Source organism: Aegilops tauschii, chromosome 3 (assembly GCF_002575655.3).
Source record: "Aegilops tauschii subsp. strangulata cultivar AL8/78 chromosome 3, Aet v6.0, whole genome shotgun sequence".
In the NCBI taxonomy this organism is placed as follows: domain Eukaryota; kingdom Viridiplantae; phylum Streptophyta; class Magnoliopsida; order Poales; family Poaceae; genus Aegilops; species Aegilops tauschii.
In genome coordinates, this window is record NC_053037.3 from 290,650,482 (window position 1) to 290,672,215 (window position 21,734).

Sequence of the window (21,734 nt, forward strand, 5' to 3'; positions counted from 1 at the left end):
AATGAAAGCATACCGCTCAAAATTATATTCATCTCTGTTTTAAAATCTCGAGCTCTGGCACGTCTGCAAATCCCTGCTTCCCTCTGCGAAGGGCCTATCTATTTACTTTTATTGTTGAGTCATCATCTTCTTATAAAAAGCACCAGCTGGAGAGCACCACTGTCATTTATATGCTTTGTTATTAATTGATGTTGAGTATGAGTGTGACTGGATCTCTTTTGCCATGAATTATGATGTCTAGTCAGTCCTTGATCTTCAGGGGTGCTCTGTATTTATGTTTTGCGGTCTCAGAAAGGGCTAGCGAGATACCATTTTGTTATATTATATCATGTTTTTTTGAAAAAGTGTTGTCATTGGAGATTTATTATTATTGCTCGCTAGTTGATTGTGCTATTGATATGAGTAAATGTGAGACCAAAATGTTATTATGAATATGGTTAGTTCATAATCTTTGCTGAAAACCTGAATATTGGCTAGACATATTTGCAACAACAAGATGAAACAGATTTTGTAAAAGTTTTTCTTTGTCACTTTCAATTTCTCAACTGAATTGCTTGAGGACAAACAATGGGTTAAGCTTGGGGGAGTTGATATGTCTCCATCGTATCTAATTTTCCAAACTCCTTTTCCCTTGTTTTGGACTCTAACTTGCATGATTTGAATGAAACTAACCCGGACTGACGCTGTTTTCAGCAGAATTGCCATGGTGTTATTTTTGTGCAGAAATAAAAGTTCTCGAATTGACCTAAAAATTTACGGAGAATATTTTTGGAATATATAAAAAATATTGGTGCAAGAATCGACCAGAGGGGGGCCACCCAGAGGCCACAAGCCCTGGGGCGTGCCCTCCCCTGGGGCGCGCCTACCAGGCTTGTGGGCCCTCTGGACCACCCCGACCCTAATTCCAACTCTATAAGTACCTATTCGCGGAAAAAAATTAGAGAGAAGGATTCATCGCGTTTTACGATACGAAGCCGCCACCGCCTCCTGTTCTTCATCAGGGGGGCTGATCTGGAGTCTGTTCGGGGCTCCGGAGAGGGGGATTCATCGCCATCATCATCACCAACCTTCCTCCATCACCAATTTCATGATGCTCACCGCCGTGCGTGAGTAATTCCATCGTAGGCTTGCTGGACGGTGATGGGTTGGATGAGATTTATCATGTAATCGAGTTAGTTTTGTTAGGGTTTGATCCCTAGTATCCACTATGTTCTGAGATTGATGTTGCTACGACTTTGCTATGCTTAATGCTTGTCACTAGGGCCCGAGTGCCATGATTTCAGATCTGAACCTAATATGTTTTCATGAATATATTTGTGTTCTTGATCCTATCTTCTAAGTTGTTGTTGAAGGCAATGCAACTCTCGATGTATTACTCGGGTGCACAACGCACGTATATAAGTACAAGGGCAACCCTCAACCTCATCTATACAAGGAAACTAGAGGCGGGGCCGGTAGGAGATGATCCTAACAGATACATGCACATAATATGTTCAACACCCCCCGCAGTCGATACGTCACCAGTGACGCATAGCCTGGACCGGAACTCCACAAATGTAGGCGTTGGTAACCCCTTGGTCATAACATCGGCAAACTGCTGAGCGGTGGGAACATGAAGAACGTAGATGCGCCCAAGAGCCACCTGCTCTCGCACGAAGTGAATGTCGAGCTCAATGTGCTTCGTGCGATGATGATGAACGGGGTTGGCGGAGAGGTAGACCACAGAGACATTGTCGCAGTAGACAATGGTGGCCTTTGGGACGTCAAGGAGCAACTCCTGGAGAAGCTGCCGAAGCCATGAGCACTCAGCGACGGCATTGGCCACAGGACGATACTCAGCCTCGGCACTAGAGCGGGATACCGTGGGTTGTCGTTTAGACGACCACGATATGAGCGAGGGACCCAGGTAGACGCAGTAGCCTGAAGTGGAGCGACGTGTGTCCGGACAGCCAGCCCAATCAGCGTCACTGTAGGCAACAAGGTCGGTCGAGGGAGAGGCCGTCAACGTAAGACCCAGAGCCGTGATGCCGCGGATGTACCGAAGGATCCGCTTCACCAGGTTCTAGTGAGTGTCGCGAGGGGCGTGCATGTGGAGACACACCTGTTGGATGGCGTACTGCAGGTCTGGCCGAGTGAGCGTCAAGTACTGAAGGGCGCCGACGATGGAGCGGTAGAACGCCGCATCCGGCGCGGGTGAGCCATCGAGCACAAAGACCTTGGCCTTCATGTCGATAGGCGTGGGAACAGGCTTGAAGTTAAGCATGCCTGCCCGCTCAAGGAGGTCCTGCGCATACTGCTGTTGGTGAAGGAAGAACCCGTTGGCGTGTCGTACCACCTCAATACCAAGGAAGTAGTGCCACGGGCCGAGGTCCTTAATGGCGAACTCAGCGCTGAGGCGGGCAGTATGCTGGCGAAGGAGCTCTGGCGAGGAAGCCGTCAGGATGATGTCGTCGACGTAGAGGAGCAGGTAAGCAGTCACCAGGGCCTGGTGGTAAACAAACAGCGAGGCGTCGGAGCGAGTAGCTCGGAACCCAAGCTACTGCAGGAAGTCGGTGATGCACTGGTACCAGGCTCGAGGGGCCTGCTTCAACCCCGTATAAGGAGCGGGAGAGCAAGCACACGTGGTCAGGGCGAGCCGCGTCGACGAAGCCAGTGGGCTGCTGACAGAAGACCTGCTCCGAGAGATGGCCATTCAAGAATGCATTCGACACATCCATCTGATGCACCGGCCAGGCGCGAGAGACCGCGAGCTGAAGAACCGTGGGAATCATGCCCGATTTGACAACCGGGGCGAATGTTTCGGTGAAGTCGACTCCAACACGCTATCGGGACCCGCGGACCACCCACCGAGCCTTATAGCGCTCGAGAGACCCGTCAGGATGAGTCTTATGCCGGAAGACCCACTTGCCCGTGATGACGTTGTCATGGGGGAGCCGCGGGACAAGCTGCCAGGTACGGTTATGCACCAGCGCGTCGAACTCCTCCTGCATCATAGTGAGCCAATGCGGATCGCGAAGCGCGGCTCGAGCTGATGACGGGAGAGGTGACGGTGCAGACGTCGAGGCAGCGAGGAGGTACTCCGTGGAATAGCACATGCTGGGTCGGCGAATACCGGCGTGAGCACGGCTGACCATGCGGGTGTACGAGGCGGCTGGCGGGGCCGGTGGAGACGGCGGGGCCCACGGGCCTGGCGAGGATGAAGCTGGCGATGAGGCCGGCGAGGCCGGTGAGGATGAGGCCAGCGACGAGGCCGGTGAGGCCGGCGAGGGGGGATCTACCGATGGCGAGGTCGACGAAGAGCCCATCGAGATCATCTGTGAAGCCGTCGAGGATCCAGGGTCAGGCGCATGGGATGTGCTCGGTGACCGGGCTACGAACTCAACGGGAGTCGGGGGCGCCGTGGCCGCCGGCGAGGATGCAGCTGGGCCGGCGGGTGAAGGGTCCGGGTCTGGCGCCGCGGACCCAGACGAGGGCCCAGGCGCTGCGGGGCCGCCGAAGCCGGGGGGAGGCCCACGCGCTGCAGGGGGCCCGAAGCCGGGAGAGGGCCCGAGCACAAGTGAGCGGCCTCCGCGAGGAGCTCCAGGGTGCGCGGGTGACGATGGAGAGTCGACCGGCGGCGGTACCTGGTGAAAGGGAAAAGACCTCTCGTCAAAGTAAACATGCCGTGAAGTGAAGACTCGGTGGGAAACCGGATCATAACAACGATAACCTTTGGTGTTTGGTGGGTATCCAAGAAAGATGCATGCCATGGAGCAAGGTGCGAGTTTATGAGGAGTAGTGGAGGCGATGCTAGGATAATAGAGACACCCAAAAACATGAAGGACGTCGTAGGAGGGGGGGCTACCGAAGAGGAGATGATGAGGTGCAAAGTTCCCACGAGCACGACTCGGACGAATGTTGATGAGGAGAGAGGCGGTGGAGAGGGCGTTCGGCCAAAACTGGGGCGGGACGTTAGCGTGGAAGAGAAGAGTACGCACACAATCATTGAGGGTGTGAAGGATCCGTTCAGCATGACCATTTTGTTGCGAGGTATATGAGCATGTGAGACGAAGAATCGTGCCATGTGTGGCAAGAAGGGTGCGAACCCCGACGTTGTCGAACTCCTTCCCGTTGTCAGCTGCAAGGCATGAATGAGATGCCCAAACTGCGTAGCGACATAGGAGTAAAAGGTAGTGAGAACGGAGAGTGCATCAGATTTTCTCCGCAACGGGAAGGTCCACACATAGTGCGAAAAATCATCAAGTATGACAAGATACTATAAAAAACCAGTATTACTGGCAACAGCAGATGTCCATAAGTCACTATGAATTAACTCAAATGGATACGACGCCACCGATGAGGACGCACTAAACGTAAGGCGGACGTGTTTGCTGAGACGACAAGCATGACAAGTATGATCATCGGTTTTATTACACGTGAATGAAAAAGTCCTAAGAATATGACGAAGGGTGGCCGGGTTCGGATGTCCCAGCCGAGCATGCCAAAGGTCCACCATGGCGGAGAGAGCGACCGGAGCGGATGTGGAGGTGTCGGTGGAGTGCACCGGGTATAGGCCGTCCGGGCTGTCACATCGGTGGAGCACCATCCGGGTACGGGCGTCCTTGACAGAAAAACCCACTTCGTCAAATTCAACAGTTATAGGATTTCCACGTGTAAGAGAACGAACGGAAACAAGATTGGTGACTAACTTAGGTGAAACGAAGACATTAGACATATGCATAGGCATGGAGGTAGACGGAAAAGAACTATGACCGACATGAGTAATGGGAAGGGATGACCCGTCCCCAACAGTGATACGACATGTGGTAGAAACTAGATATGCGGAGTTGAGGTTACCAGGGTTGGAAGTCATGTGGGCGGTAGCCCCGGTGTCCATATACCAGTCGCCGCCTCCGGTGTATGTGTTCGGTGTAGGGGCGGAGTGAAGCGCCGCGAGAAGGGCCGGATCCCAGGGAGCCGGCAGGAGTGCGGCGGCCACGGCAGGGGGCGCGGCGGGGTAGGCGGGCATGGCCGCGGGGTAGCCGCCCGGGGCAGCGTACGCAGGCGCGGCGGCGGGGTAGCCGCCCGGGGCGGCGAACATCGCCTGATGGGCGCCGGGGCGGGGGCCGAGGATCCCAGCCAGGACGGGGCCCGCGACACGGGCATCGTGTACGCGTGGACCACCCCCGTCCAAGGGTTGGGCGCGGCGGCCCAGGGGGCCGGGGCTGCTGAGGCTGGCGGGGCGCCCCCCCGCGTCATGTTGCTGCTGCTTCTTCTTGCCGCAACGCCCCCTGCAGCGATGATCAGGGGCAGGGGGCGGCGACGGAGGCGCCTGGAAGTAGGAGGCCGCGGCGGCTGCGGAGCCGTGGGAGGAGCGGCGCGGGAGGCTCCCGTGGCGAGCGCCGTGTGCGTGGCCCGGGACTTCACCATCTTCATCCTCCTCTCCTCCAACTGAAGATAGGCCACAACCCGAGGAAAGGTGGGTCCGGAAGGAACGTGAGGTTGGGGGCCGCGTTGCTGAACTCTTCATTCAGGCCGGCGGTGAGCGTGCTAAGGAGGAGCTTGTTGGAGACCCGCTCCCCGAGGTCGCGAAGCTTGTCCGCAAGTTTCTTAAGGCGCATGCAATAATCGTCGATGGACGAGTCAAGTTGATGGCAGCCAAAAAATTCTTGCTGAAGGAACACGCGACGCTGGAGGGCGTTGTCGAGGAAGAGCCCGTTCAGCTTCGCCCACACCGTCTGCGCGTCATCAGTGTCGCAAACGATGGTGTGGAAGATGTCATTGGAGATGGTTTGGTACAGCCAGCGGGTGATGGTGGCATCGATGGTCAGCCAGTCGTCGTCCACGAACATGAGGTCGGAGTCGACGGAGCCATCAACGTGATCGATGAGGTGGTACTCACGGAAGACGAGGGAGAAGTAAGTCTTCCAGGCGTAGTAGGTGGAGGTGGCGTAGTCGAGGATGACGGGCACACGGGCGAAGATGTCAAGATCGCGAACGACTTCCACCGGGGGAGGGGCCGGCCTTCGAAGGGGTTGGAGGGAAGGGACGCGGCGGCATGGGGAGAGGCCATTGGTGCGGCGCGGCGACCGAAGTGGTGGCGGCGCGGTTGGGTGGTGGCGATCGGGTGGGGAGGCGGCTCGGGAGAGGGAGGCGGCTCGGGTGGAGAGGGAGATCGGGTGGGGAGGCGGCTCGGGAGGGAGAGGGAGATCGGGTGAGGGAGAGGGGGATTGGGAGGCACACGTGGTGGCGGGGTTCGAGTGTGGCGGCGGTGCGGGTAGATGGCGGCGGCGGCAGCGGGGTGCTGCGGCGGCGGCGGCTAGGAAGGAGCGGAAGCTATGGTTGGATCTGGAAGGAAACTGATTCCATGTTGAAGGCAATGCAACTCTCGACGTATTACTCGGGTTCACAGCGCACGTATATAAGTAAAAGGGCAGCCCTCAGCCTCATCTATACAAGGAAACTAGAGGCGGGGCCGGTAGGATATTATCCTAACAAATACATGCACATAATATGTTCAACAGTGGTAGACACCTATTACGAAGGGATTCTTTCCGGTGATTACCGTAGTTTGAGAAGTTCATGTATTCACTAAGTGCTAATGCTTTGTTCCGGTTCTCTCTTAAAAGGAGGCCTTAATATTCCTTAGTTTCCATTAGGACCCTGCTGCCATGGGAGGGTAGGACAAATGATGTCATGCAAGTTCTTTTCCATAAGCACGTATGACTATATACGGAATACATGCCTACATTATATTGATGAATTGGAGCTAGTTCTGTGTCACCCTATGATATGACTGATACATGATGAATATCATCCAGCACAATTATCATTGCCGATCCACTGCCTACGAGCTTTTCACATATTGATCTTTGCTAAGTTACTTTCATTGCTACTGCTATTACAATTACTATAAAACTGCCACTGTTACTTTTGCCATAGTTACGGTTACTTCCATACTACTTTGCTACTAAATACTTTGTTGCAGATATTAAGTCTTTCAGGTGTGGTTGAATTGACAACTCAGCTGCTAATACTCGTGAATATTCTTTGGCTCCCCTGTGTCGAATCAATAAATTTGGGTTGAATACTCTACCCTAAAAAACTGTTACGATCCCCTATACTTGTGGGTTATCATTCCCTAATCGGAAACAGTTCATCCGAGTGAACTGTATGCCATATATCACACACCCCTTGAACTGGGTGACTATTTATGTTGCGTTCCCTAATTGCAAACAGTTCACCTGAGTGAACTGTATGCCGTATATCGCACACACTTTCATCCGGCTGCCCGTTTCTGTTGTTCTGCCTCATCGCAAACAATTCATTGGACTGAACCGTATGCCACACATCGCACACGCAACTCTAATCTGAATCGTGTTTGATGTCTCTGCCATCGCACACGTTTCGTATCATTTTTGACGCCTTTTTTACATCACCATTTGCGATTAATGCATCGCATACAGTTTCCTCGAAGGGTCTCTAATTGTAGTTTCGTGTTAGCAGCATCCTATAGTAGTGAATGGATCTTTGAGGCCACCAGACGGGCCCAACGCACTGCCAGGGGCACATGGCCAGGCCGTCTAGTGCCCTTGTGGATCCCCTCTGGCCCTCCTTCTTCATATTTTCCAGAAATAATTCATAAAAATCCCCAACATGTTTGGAGCTCTGAAAAATGTTGTTCCTTCCGTTGCAAATTAGGTGTAGATTTCCAACTGTCCATAATTTCCCTCTCTGGGTATACCTTGCAATTTAAGAGATAAACTGCAATATAATTGCATCATAATGTGAAAATAGTGATGCAAAATGGACGTATTAGTTATCCATCGGTCTTCTTCATATGTAAAATAAGTAGGGATTGCTGGGGAACATAGTAGAAAACAAATTTTTTGTCCTACGAAAAAACCAGGAACACTATGAAGATGCATTAACGATTTAGATAGGATCGTTACCAACTCTGAGTTGCAGTGGAAGAAGAGTCAGTGTGGATCATACTTGAAGTTCCTCAAACTGTTGACAAACGATCGCTCGAACGGAAGATCGAAATTACGACCTCTCCACAATTTGCAAGCGTATGGTCTTCACGATCCGGCAGCGCTTCGCCATTGATACGCCCATTTTGCATCATGTTTTTTCATACTGTTATTTATAGTGTTTTAAATCAATATAACACTTTGTGGAGCAATTCTAATGCCTTTTCTGTCATAATATGCAAGGTTTACACGAAGAGGGAGATTGCCGATAGTAGGAATTCTGGACCTGAAAAAGCTATGTTAGAGATATGCACATCTCCAAATGAGCTGAAATTTTACGGAGATTTATTTTGTAATAAATAAAAAATACTGGAGCAAAGAAGTACCACAGAGGGCCACCCAAGTGCCCAGAAGGCACCAGGGCATGCCTGCCCCCCAAGGTGCGCCCTGGTGGGTGGTGGGGCCCCTCGCCAGCCTCCAATGCCCATCTTCTAGTATATAATCCCATTTGACCTAGAGAAAATAAAGAGAGGACTTCCGGGACGGAGCACCGCTGTCTCGAGGCAGAACTTGGGCAGGAGCACTTTTGCTCTCCGGCGGAGCGATTCCGCGAGGGATACTTCCCTACGAGAGGGGGAAATCGAAGCCGTCATCATCACCAACAACCCTCTCATCATTGGAGGATCAGTCTTCGTCAACATCTTCACCAGCACCATCTCATCTCAAACCCTAGTTCATCTCTTGTATTCAATCTTTGTATCAAAACCTCAGATTGGTACCTGTGGGTTGCTAGTAGCGTTGATTACATCTTGTAGCTGATGCTAGTTGGTTTATTTGGTGGAAGATCGTATGTTCATGACTATTATGCTATTCAATACCCCTCTGATCTTGAGCATGAATATGTTGTGTGAGTAGTTACTTTTGTTCTTAAGGACATGGGAGAAGTCTTGTCATAAGTAATCATGTGAATTTGGTATTCGTTCGATATTTTGATGATATGCATGTTGTTGTTTTCCTTAGTGGTGTTATGTGAACGTCGACTACAAAAAGATCTGGGCATAATGCCTTTCCATGACTAAGAGGCACCCACCGCCCTCCTAGGCGACTCCCTAGGCACCCACTGCCGGTGGACACTCCGGCCCCGGCGGCCACCTCCTGGCACTGGCCACTCTGGCCGTGACAGCCACCACGTCCTCATGGAGAGTCTTCTCCATTGGGACTTCTCCCCGGGTTTGGCGATTGAATCTGAGGTACGTGACAAATTTGGTTCCACTGTGCACTTCTCATCGGCCAACCCCAGATCCACCAAGGAATTCTTCCTGGTCGTCTCGTTCTCTTCGGCATCCTTTCCATTGACAGAGGAATCGGTGGCCCTTGCATTACAATCTTGTATTGGTGGTCTCAGTTCGGGGTTTAGGGTTCTACGACTAAGTGATCGCCGTTTCCTGTTCTCTGTGGCCTCTAATCGGGTGGGACATTTTATCTATGGGCTTAAGGATCGGATTTGGCCGGATTTCATTTGTCACTTCCATCTCTTTCGTGGTGATATTGATTCATGTCTTGATTATGCAGATAATGGTTGGCATGCGGATATTCATCTTCCTGAGGTGGGATCTCGATCAATAGTTGTCAAATCCAAGTGTTTACAAGATCAGCAGTACAAGGTTGATCAATCTCCTCTGTTTAAGCGGGGTCATAATTTTGGGAGCCAAAGCACCTCGCCGGATTTGTGCTCGAGTTCTGTTCTGGCTGACGAGATTGTCTCTTTTGGCAAGTTCCATTTTCTGATTATTTCAGATCCGGAATTGCTTATTTGGTTGGGAGATTTTGTTTGTCAACATGATAAGTTGCCTTCTGTTGCCCCCTCCTTTCAAGGACCTCGTTTCAGGGAAATATACTGGAATTCCATCTCGGATGAAAAATTATATCACATTATGGATGGTTGGCAAGCTGGTTATTCTGATACCGAGGTTATGTCTATGGTCCAAGTCAAGGATGTGCCAACTCAGTCCTATATTGACTCTCGGCTTTTGAAATGCCTAAAGTGCTCGCGGCATGGCCATCTTATCCCAGACTGCCCAGGTATCTTTTGTCAACGCTGTTTACATTCCATCAATCAATGTACGTGTTCAGATAGTCAGTATGAACCGATAGATGCATGCATAATGGGCCGCAAAAAATCTCTATGCCTAGCCTATAACTAGAGTGGACATTCCACCACCAACTGTCCCGATCTTAAACGGTGTAGGTCTTGTAACTTTCTGGCCCATGCATACTGCCGTGGAGATAGACATGGGCCTAAATTTTTGTGGCAGCCCAAGAGCTTTGAAACAACTTTGCCCTTTTGTGGGGAACGGAATAATATGCGCCTGCCTGTTATTCGGGATATACATGGTAAAAATCGGGATCGTGTGTGGAAAGTGAAACAGAAAAGCCCGGATACTAGCGACATGGCGCGATCTCATTGCGTGTCGATACGACTCCCCCCCCCCCCGCAGCTGTCAACTCCACCGCCCAGGGGCCCTAATCCGGCGCAGTCTTCCCAGTTTCGTGCACTTCCCCTGCCGCCCCTGCTCTTGCCTCGCCCTCCTCTGCTCCAAATGCCTCTGAGCCTCCGACGAACCCTACTGCTACCTCCATGGCAAACTTTTCGATCCGTCCTTTCACCTTCACCCCCGTAGGCTCCAACATTGAGCGCGGGCCTAATCATCGGATTCAGAGGAGCACTATGGTCGTTGATGAGCCACCGCTAAACCATGACAGGTACGCACTAATTGAGATCAACCCTCCAGTACCAGATCATCAGAAGAGGTTTTGGCGAGAGAAAGTGTGTCGCATCATTAGGGAGGACCTTGAGTATCAGTTTGAGGATGAGTTTGTATACCCGATTGCTGTTGGTTGTGTTGCTTTTTTGGATGTTCAGAGTAGACATCGAGCCATTAGAGAGGGCCCACATGCTTTGACTGAAGATTCTTACTTCTCTTTGATCCTGATGCTTGCATTTCCTATGGATTATATGGCTGAACATTATGTGTATAAGGCGGTTTCTAAGTTCGGTAAGCTCCTTGCCTGGGCAAGACCGGATGAGAACAAAGCCAGAGTGCTTTTCAAGTGTCACATTAAGGACGTTGCTGAAGTTCCCCATAGTTTGGTGGTCACTAGGGTCGGATTACTGCCAGGTCTGGGCAGATCTTGGTCCGTTCCTGTGTATGTGCTGAATGGTAGAAACACTGTCCCAGGTCCAAGAGGGAATGAGGACACTCCACCCCTTCTGAATGCCTCCCCCATCCATATGCTCTGCCTTATTACACTCTCATGCAACAAGCTAGGATTGACGAGATGTAGGCTCAGCAGGCTGCTAATGCAGCTCTTTGGAATGGTAATGAACAGGAGCATGATCAGGTACAAGACAATGGCTGGAGAGCATGGCCAATTGTCCCACCCCCGTACACTGGGTTCAGTTTCAGAACATACTTTGAGTATGATGGGCCATCTCTGATGGATGGAGTGCCACAGGAGCACAATACTGTGGACAATCTATCTGATGTTTGGTCTGAATATTCATATGTGGAGGAGTTAGCTGACAACTTCATTAATGGTGTGCCCGAGGCACAACTTGCTTTTGTCAGAGCTAGGGGCTCTCAAGCTGCTTTATTGATCTCTGCTGATGTTGATTTGCTGCGTTGGATGGGTAGCATGCTCAAAAGGATATATACTCGCTCCATCCTACCACCTCAGCTTCCCCGGACCGCATGTTTTCCACTGAATCCTTTCACTGTTATCCAGTCTCAGCTCAATGGTGTCTGCTTGGCTCTGCTCTCTCAGGTGCTACCAGAATCTGATATGTTTGGACGTATCTTCAGTTCTGCTTTTTGTGTGGGTATGGTGATCAATCTGTCTGCCCTGGCTGGTGGACTCTCAACCTACAGTTCTTCTGTGTTAGTTTTGGAGGAACCCTTGACTACTAGCCAGACCCAGCAGATCGAACCAGTTGGTGTGGTTCGTAGCATGGATCCGATTGGCAATATGTTGTCCAATGAACCTGCTCACGTGGACACAGTCCTCCTCCGTCGCAGTGCCCGTACAAACAAGTACGATGGGTTCAGGGTCCCATTGGTTGCTGACAAGAGAACTGCACCTTCCAAGGTCAAACCCAAGAAGGACCCCACTGTGCTTAGCTCCACTTCTGCCAGTAGGCCAGGTTTGGGGAAAAACGATAAGGTATCTGATGTTATCCCACCTCCTACTTCAATCCCTGCTATTCAATCCATTGGCACTAATATGTGTGGTGTGCATCCGAGCCAGTTAAGCAAGCAGAAGCTGCTCTCTATTCAAGGTGGGCAGAGGGGCGAGGGTGTGGATCCTGATGCAGCTTAAGGTGTGGAAGGTTCTTTGTTGGAATGTCCGAGGGATCAACTCGGAGAAAAAACAATTGGCACTGCGTAATGCTATCAATAGTAGTGGTTGTTCGGTTATCTGTTTGCAAGAAACCAAGCGTGCTTCTTTTGATGTTGCTTTTGTTAAACTTTTCTGTCCTAAAAAGTTTGATAAGTTTGAAGTGGTGCCCTCCCAAGGGGCCTCTGGTGGATTAATTGTGTTATCGGATAGTTCGGTGTTCTCTGGCAGTGTGTTATGCTCTGAATCTTTTGCTTTGGGTATTCAGTTTACATCTATGCAAACAACCAAGAAATGGACTCTTATTAATGTTTATGGGCCTTGCACTGGTCCAACTAGAGCTATTTTAACCTCATGGTTGTTTGACCTAGATATACCTGATGATGAGGACTGGCTTGTTTGTGGTGACTTCAAGTACATTAGAGTGCCTGATAATCGTAACAAACCGGGAGGTGATGCTACTAACATGCTTATGTTTAATGATTTCATTCAATCACAAGCACTAGTCAAGTTACCTATTAAGGGTAGGCAGTACACTTGGAGCAACATGCAGGATGATCCTCTACTAGAACAAATTGATTGGTTTTTTCCTCATCGAACTGGACATCTCATTATCCTAACACCACGGTGGGGCCACTTCCTAAACCGGTGTTAGATCACACACCGTGTATGATCTCGATAGAAACCTCTGTCCCTAAAAGTAAGGTGTTTAGGTTTGAAAACTTCTGGATTTCACACCCAGGATTCTTTGAGATGGTTCAGACCACTTGGGATAAATACTGTTATGCTCCCAACTCCGCGGCGTTGCTATGCAAGAAATTTATAAACTTGAGATATTCTCTCAAGCGATGGAGTAAGCGGATCTCTCAGTTGAACCTTTGCATTGATAATTCGAACTGGGCGCTCCTGGAGCTTGATAACATAGAGGATAAGCGTCCTCTTACTCTACCTGAAACAAACTTCAGGGCGATTCTTAAAGATCATTTGGTCACCCTCCTCGGTTATAAACGGGAATACTGGAAGAAAAGATACACCGTTCGATGGTTCAAATGTGGGGGTGATAACACCAAATTTTTCCATTCAGCAGCGTCTGAAAGATATTGCAAAAATTCCATAGCTTCACTCAAACTCCAAGATGGAACTGTGGTGTCTGACCATGCAGGTAAAGCTAAGGAACTCTTTGAAACATATAGAGAGAGATTGGGCAAAAAAGCACCATATGAAATGAAATTTGACCTGGCAAGAATCATTAAGAAGGTGGAAGGTCTAGATGAGTTGACTCAACCCTTCACACATGAGGAGATAGACAGGGTGGTTCAAGAGATGCCCTCGGATAGAGCCCCTGGCCCTGATGGGTTTAATGGTTGTTTTCTGAAATCATGCTGGCATATTGTCAAAGGAGATTTCTACAGACCGTGCCAAGACTTCTACGATGGTGCTTTAGATCTCCAGAGCCTCAATTATGGATACATAACGCTCATCCCAAAGATCCAATCACCCGAAACTGCCAATGATTACAGGCCCATCACTTTACTTAATTGTTGCTTGAAACTTCTAACCAAGTTGCTTGCCAATCGTTTGTAGAAAATTGTGCTTAAGATCATCCATCGGAACTAGTACGGCTTCCTCAAAGGGAGATCAATCCAGGATTGTTTGGCCTGGCCCTTTGAATACATCCACCAATGCCAGGACTCGGGGAGGGCGTGCTGTATCCTGAAACTTGACTTTGCAAAGGCGTTCGATACTATTCAACATGAGCCAATGATTGAGATCATGCGTCATATGGGCTTTGATGACAAGTGGCTGGGGTGGATCAAATGCATTTTCTCCTCGGGGTGTTCTGCAGTGTTGCTCAATGGAACCCCCGGGAAGCAATTTGGTTGTCTGTGTGGGGTTCGACAGGGCGATCCATTGCCGCCTCTGATTTTCGTCCTTGCAGCGAACCTGTTGCAGTCGGCGATCAATGACGCAAGTCAGACAGGACTGCTCCAGTTTCCCGTACCCACATCAAACAATGATTACCCCGTGATCCAATATGCGAACGATACGATCGCTGTCTTCCCCGCCCAACCGTCGCAAGCAGAGGTGCTGAGGGATATTTTGATTGACTACGCGACATCGGTGGGTCTCAAGATTAATTTTCACAAGTCAACACTGGTACCCATCAATCTAGACCCTATGAAAACTGCGGCAATTGCTGCTATCTTCGGTTGTTCTATTGGCCAGATGCTGTTTACGTATCTTGGTCTGCCAATGGGTACCACACGCCCATCTATGACTGATTTGATGCCGATGGTGGTTTCGGTTCAGAGGAGAGTGCCGGCTGCAGCCTCGTTGCTGGATTATGGCTCCAAGCTCACGTTGCTAAATTCGGTGGTGACATCTCTAGCCATCTATGCCATGTGTTCCATCAAGATAAACCCTAAAATCATTAAACATCTGGATAAACTGCGCAAGTCCTATCTTTGGGTGAGGAAATCGGATGAGGGATACAAAGGCAGTTCGCTGGCAGCCTGGGAGATGGTGTGCAGACCTAAGAACAAAGGAGGGCTGGGAGTCATCGACCTCAAAATCCAAAACCGAGGGCTTCTGTTGAAACAACTTCACAAGTTTTACAACAAGCTCGATGTTCCCTGGGTAAGCTTGATCTGGGATACTTATTATACATGCAAGATACCTCATGCAATGGAGCCGTGTGGATCGTTTTGGTGGAGGGATCTCATGCAACTCTCAGATATATACCGAGGGGTTACAAAATCAGTTGTTGCAGCGGGTGACATGGTCCTATTCTAGAAGGACAGATGGAAAAGTGATTTTTTTCAAGACAAATTCCCAAGAGCCTTCTCGTTTGCCATAGAGCCAGACGTCTCGGTGCGTCAACTTCTAACCTCTGACCGACTAGGTGAGGTGTTTCATCTTCCTCTCTCGTTGGAGGCTCGGCAAGAGGTGGCTGGGTTGCAGGCTGAGACTCTAGATACCTCCCTTAATGAGGGCAAGGATACTTGGTCTTGTGTCTGGGGAGGGAAGGATTTTAGATCCACTAAGTTCTACGCTCACTGGTTCAGCCAGGTGCATGTGGACTAGGCCTTCGGGTGGATATGGAAATCTAAATGTACCATGCAGTGGAAAGTGTTCATGTGGCTGCTGATGGCCGATAGACTGAACACTAGAAATATTCTCAAAATAAGGCACTACAAAATCCAAAATGATGATTACACTTGTCTACTTTGCCACAACCCGCCGGAGGAGGACGTGGTGCACCTCTTTTTTACCTGCCCCTTCAGTCAGAGATGCTGGGATGCCCTTGGAATTCAATGGCCAAATGATAGCTGCAGATTGAGAATGCTACATGTTGGCAAAGCCAGATGGGCTCGGCCTTTGTTGATGGAAGTTTTTGCTGTGGCAGCTTGGGGGATCTGGAAGGAAAGAAATGACAAACACTTCAGAGGGATCCAACCCTCGTTTGGTTCATGGAGGAGTAGATTCAAGCTGGACTTCACCATGCTGGTTCATAGATCCAAGCAGGAGCATGGCCCTTACATTCTATCACTAGCTAGCTCTCTGTGACTCCTTGTATTTAGTTGTTTATTAGCTCTACCCCCCCAATGTAAATATGTAACTGCCTGGACACTCTAACCCCTCCTCCTAATTTATTAATATAAAAGGCAGTGAGAGAATCTCACTGTCATCAGTTCTCAAAAAAACGTCGACTACATGACACTTCACCATATTTGGGCCTAAGAGAATGCATTTTAGAGTAGTAATTAGACGATGGGTTGCTAGAGTGACAGAAGCTTAAACCCTAGTTTATGCGTTATTCCGTAAGTGGCTGATTTGGATCCATATGTTTAATGCTATGGTTAGATTTATCTTAATTTTTACTTCATAGTTGTGGATGCTTGCGAGAGTGGTTAATCATGAGTGGGAGTCTTGTTCAAGTAAGAACAACACCCAAGCACCGGTCCACCCACATATCAAATTATCAAAGTAGCAAACACGAATCAAATAAACATGATGAAAGTGACTAGATGAAATTCCTGTGTGTCCTCAAGAACACTTTGCTTATTATAAGAGACCGTTCCGGCCTGTCCTTTGCTACAAAAAGGATTGTGCTACCTTGCTGCACTTTAGTTATTATTGTTACTTGTCACTTGTTACAAATTATCTTGATATCAAACTACTCGTTACTGATAATTTTAGTGCTTGCAGAAAATACCTTGCTGAAAACCGCTTGTCATTTTCTTCTGCTCCTCTTTGGGTTCGACACTCTTACTTAACGAAAGGACTACAATTGATCCCCTATACTTGTGGGTCAACAAGGCTCTTTTCTGGCGCTGTTTCCGGGGAGTGAAGCACCTCTGGTGAGTGGAATTTGGAAGGAAACATTTATATTATGTGCTGAAATTTACTGTTACTTGTTACTATGGAAAATCATCCTCTGAGGGGTTTGTTCAGGGTATCTTCACCTCAACCGGAAGCACAAAGAGTTTCTCCTCAACCTACTGCACCTACTGAAAATATTTATTACGAGATTCCTTCGGGTATGATAGAGAAACTGCTAGCTAATCCTTATGCAGGAGATGGAACATTACATCCTGATATGCACCTAATCTATGTAGATGAAGTTTGTGGATTATTTAAGCTTGCAGGTTTACCCGGAGATGAAGTGAAGAAGAAGGTTTTCCCTTTATCTTTGAAGGGAAAGGCATTGACATGGTATAGGCTATGTGATGATATTTGAACGTGGGATTGGAATCGGTTGAAATTGGAATTTCATCAAAAGGTTTATCCTATGCATCTAGTTCATCATGATCGGAATTATATATATAATTTTTGGCCTCGTGAAGGAGAAATCATCGCTCAAGCTTGGGTGAGGCTTAAGTGCATGATGTACACAAGCCCCAATCATGAGCTCCAAAAGGAAATTATCTTATAGAATTTTTATGCTCGGCTTTCTCATGATGATCAAACCATGCTCAATTCTTCTTCGACTGGCTCTTTTATGAAGAGAACTACTGAATTCAAATGGGATCTTTTGGAAAGATGTCGGGGGGATGAACCCCGGGCAGGCAACGGAACCCGGATCCTTTTCAAAAACATCGGGGCCGGCGTCGCCCCTCAATCCGGCTCGCACTTGGCCGGGTCCCTCAACCCGACGAAGTCCCTCAACCCGGCCAAATCCGTCAACCCGGCCAAGACTGCAGTGCGGCTAGGCCGGCTTGCGCGTGCCGGCCGAACCCGGCAAACCAAGACTTCTCCAGCAAGCCAGCTCCCTTGTGGCGTCTTCCTCCACCCGGCCATGGGTCAGCTCCTGTCCCATCCGGGGCGTACGACGGAACAAGTCCCCATATAGGGGATGAGCATGGCCACAATGACCAACCAACCCCTCTTGACTGACAGGGGCGTGGCAACAGTGGTCCACCTACTCCACTGACGGAGGTCGGCATGGCAACAGTGCACCCCTCATCCTGATGATGCAAGACGTCAGCGACCAGGCGGTGCGCCACTGTAGCCGAGCCGGCCCAACCACTCCGTGACGTCCGACAAGATAGAGAACAGTGCCCTCTGGCGCACGGGGCCCGCGCCCGGAGAACCCAGCAAATCCTGGCACCCGGTGGGTCCCAGTACTGGCTTCCCAGGCGCTAACATCCCGGCCCTATGGCCTTCACTACAAAAAAATACACTTCCGAGATGATACGTGTTTGTCACAGCAGGTCACGTTTTCTGTCATGCATGTACATCCATCCTGCTCCCCCATCGGCCGGATCTAGCTCTACGTCCTGTTTGGCACGAGCGATCAGTTCCGGCGCGAGCCGATCTTGTTCAAGGTGGTGGACCTGTCCAGCGTGTATCACACGCTGCTGGGCCGCCCTGCGCTCGCCAAATTCATGGCGGTCCCCCACTACGCTTACCTGAAGATGAAGCTGCCAGGTCCTAAGGGCCTCATCACCGTCGTCGGTGACTATCGCAAGTCCCTGGAGTGCGCTCAAGCCGGCGCCAAACTGGCCGAGTCACTGGTCATAGCGGAGGAGCGACACCGGTTTGACCGGATCGTCGCACTGGCCAATGAGACGCCCATCGTGACAACTTCAGCCAAGGAGCCGGCTGGCAAGGCCTCGTTCCAGCCATCCAAGGAGACCAAGAAGGTAAAGCTGAACCCGGAGGGCCCCAGCCGCAGCAAGTACGTCATCGTGGGCACCTGCCTCAATAGCAAATAGGAAGGCGAGCTCGTTGACTTCCTCCCTGAGAATCAGGATATCTTTGCATGGACCCCAAAGGACATGCTGTGAATTCCGAGGAAGTATGCCGAGCAAAAACTTCACGTCCGCACCAATCCTGTCCGTCAACCCCTACGCCGCTTTTCGGAAGAGAAGAGAAGAACCATCGGTGAAGAGGTTGCCAAGCTCCTCACGACCGGCTTCATCATGGAGGTGTTCCACCCAGAGTGGCTGGCCAACCCGGTCCTCGTCCTGAAGAATAACAACACCTAGCACATGTGCATAGACTACACCAGCCTAAACAAGGCTTTCCCCAAGGATCCCTTCGCCCTCCCGCGGATCGACCAAGTCATCGACTCCACCGCCGGCTGCGAACTCCTGTCCTTCTTGGATGCTTACTCCGGCTATCATCAGATCAAGCTGGACCCTGCCAACGCCCTGAATACGTCCTTCATCACGCCCTTTGGGGCGTATTGCTACATCACCATGTCGTTCGGCTTGAAGAACGCCGGCGCCACCTTCCAGCGCTGCATGCATAAATGCTTGCTGGTGCAACTCGGCCGCAACATCCATGTCTACATGGACGACATCGTGGTGAAGGCCAAGCAACACCTCACGCTCCTTGATGACCTGAGGGAAACCTTTGCCAATCTGCGTGAGTACCAGATCAAGCTCAACCCGGAGAAGTGCGTTTTCGGTGTGCCGACCGGAAAGCTACTCGGCTTCCTTGTCTCGGAGTGCGACATTGAGGTGAACCCGGAGAAGATCAAGGCCATCGAGCGCATGCGTAAGCCAACCCGGCTGCGCGATGTCTAGAAATTCACCGGCTGCTTGGCCTCGGTCAACTGGTTCCTCAACCGGCTGGGCGAGAGGGCCTTGCCCCTATATCAGCTGATGAAGAAGACGACCCCGTTCGAGTGGAACGACCAGGCGGACAAAGCTTTCCGGGATCTCAGACGCATGCTCTCCACCGCACTGTCCTAGCCGCGCCGGCCGACAAGGAGCCGTTGTTGCTATACATTGCCGCCACCTTGTGGTCGGTCAGCACGGTGCTGGTGGTCGAGTGACCAGAGAAGGCAAGATCCAGTCTGTCCAGCGCCCGGTCTACTACCTGAGCGAGGTGCTTTCCACCTCCAAGCAGAACTACCCGCACTACCAGAAGATGTGTTACAGTGTGTACTTTACTGCCAAGAAGCTGAAGCAGTACTCCCAAGAGCACGTTGTCACCATGGTCAACACGGCCCCCATCGGTGACATCATGGGCTGCCGGGTTGCCAAGTGGGCCATCGAGCTGGCCGACCACACCATCCTCTACGAGCCCAGCACCATGATCAAGTCCCAAGCCCTGGCCGACTTCCTCGTCGACTGGACGGAGACCCAGTACCTGCCGCCGCAGCCGGATTCAACACATTGGCGCATGCACTTCGACGGCTCCAAGATGCGCTCCGGCCTGGGTGCCGGCATCGTGTTGTCTTCTCCGAAGGGCGACCAGCTTCGATACGCACTCCAGATCCACTTCGCCGCCTCCAACAACGCTGCCGAGTATGAAGCCCTTGTGCATGGCCTCCCGCTTGCCAAGGAACCCGGCATCCGGCACATCCTGTGCTATAGCGACCCGGACCTGGTGGTGCAACAGTGTTCCGGCGAGTGGGACTCCCGAGACGCCAACATGGCCAGCTACCATGTCCTCGTCCAGTAGCTCTCCGGCTTCTTCGATGGCTGCGAGTTCCTTGACGTCCTGCATGAAGAAAATGAAGCCTCCGACACGCTAGCCAAGATTGGCTCATCCCGATAGGCCATACCGTCCGGCGTCTGCCTCGAGCATTTGCACAAGCCGTCTCCGGACTCCGAGTTCATCTTCATCCCGGACGACCCTGTAGTGACCCTCCCCAACCCGGACCCGGGGGCTGCGGCACCTAGCCCGGGGACTGCTGATCCCGGCCCAGGGGCTGCCACGTTCGACCCGACCGCTGCCATCTCCAACCCGGCCCCGGGGGCTACAGAACCCGACCCGGTGACAGCTGAACCCGGCCCAGCGGCTGCCATGCTCAACCTGGCCGCCATCATCTCCAACCCGGGGGCTGCCGCCTCCGGCTCGGGGGCTGCCGCCCTAGAACCCGTCATGGTGGCCGTCTTCACCGTGGTGAGGGCTCCATCATGGGCCCGGCCAATCTCAGAGTTCCTGGAAAACGGAGTCCTCCCCATGGACGAGCCCGAGGCCCAACAAATACAGCGCCAGGCGTCTGCCTACAGCATCATCAACAATGAGCTCGTCAAACGCAGCGCGACGGGCATTTTCCAACGCTGCGTCGAGCAGGACAAGGGCGTAGAGATCCTCCTCGACGTACACGAGGGTGAGTGCGGGCACCACGCCGCCTCCAGCTCCTTGGTGGCCAAGGATTTCCGCCACGGTTTCTACTGGCCCACAGCCCTCCAAGACGCCAAGTCGCTTGTCCTCAAGTGTGAGGGATGCCAGTGCTTTAGCAAGCGCAGCCACCAGCCGGCTTCAGCACTGTGGACCACCCCGATCACCTGGCCCTTCGCGGTCTGGGGACTGGACATGGTAGGACCTTTCAAGACCGCTCGAGGCAGCATGACGCATTTGCTGGTGGCAGTGGACAAGTTCCCCAAGTGGACCGACGCGCGACCGATCAAGAAGCTGGACGGGCTAATAGCCATCCGGTTCATCAAGGACATCACGGTGCGCTACGGCGTTCCGCACAGCATCATCGCGGACAACGACACCAACTTCGCTAAGGGCGCGCTTGCGCAGTACTGCTCCGTCTCCGGCATCCGCCTCGACCTGGCTTGCGTGGCCTATCCCTAGTCCAACGGCCAGGTCGAGTGGGCCAACGGCCTTATCCTGCCCGGAATCAAGCCGCGGCTCATCGAGCCCCTCGTCCGTTCACACGGCAGCTGGCTTGACGAGCTACCGGCCGTTCTCTCGAGTCTCTGCACAAGGCCAAACCGGTCGACCGGGTTCACCCCATTCTTCCTCGTCTACGGAGCAGAAGCCGTCATCCCAACCGACATCGAGTTCGAGTCGCCGTGAGTTGTGATGTACACCAAAGCCGAAGCAAAGGAAGCCCGTGAAGACGGCGTCGACTTGCTAGAAGAAGCATGCCTTTTGGCGCTCAGCTGATCCGCCATCTATCAGCAAGGTCGAAGG

At 51.4% G+C, this 21,734-nt stretch overlaps 1 protein-coding gene across 1 annotated transcript; it reads left to right on the top strand.

The window, feature by feature from the left end:
* Nucleotides 1–19,982: 19,982 nt before the first annotated feature.
* Nucleotides 19,983–21,392, top strand: LOC109735615 (uncharacterized). The gene is made up of 3 exons (XM_020294833.1): nucleotides 19,983–20,249; nucleotides 20,361–20,976; nucleotides 21,076–21,392. Exons 1-3 carry the CDS (start codon nucleotides 19,983–19,985, stop codon nucleotides 21,390–21,392), a joined length of 1,200 nt encoding a protein of 399 aa, XP_020150422.1.
* Nucleotides 21,393–21,734: the final 342 nt, after the last annotated feature.

Coding starts and splice junctions, on each gene's coding strand:
- LOC109735615 (XM_020294833.1), top strand. CDS start 19,983: ATGCACTTCGACGGCTCCAAGATGCGCTCCGGCCTGGGTGCCGGCATC. Junction 20,250..20,360: donor CCAACATGGCCAGCTACCAT/GTCCTCGTCCAG, acceptor TCATCCCGATAG/GCCATACCGTCCGGCGTCTG. Junction 20,977..21,075: donor GGCCAAGGATTTCCGCCACG/GTTTCTACTGGC, acceptor AGCCGGCTTCAG/CACTGTGGACCACCCCGATC.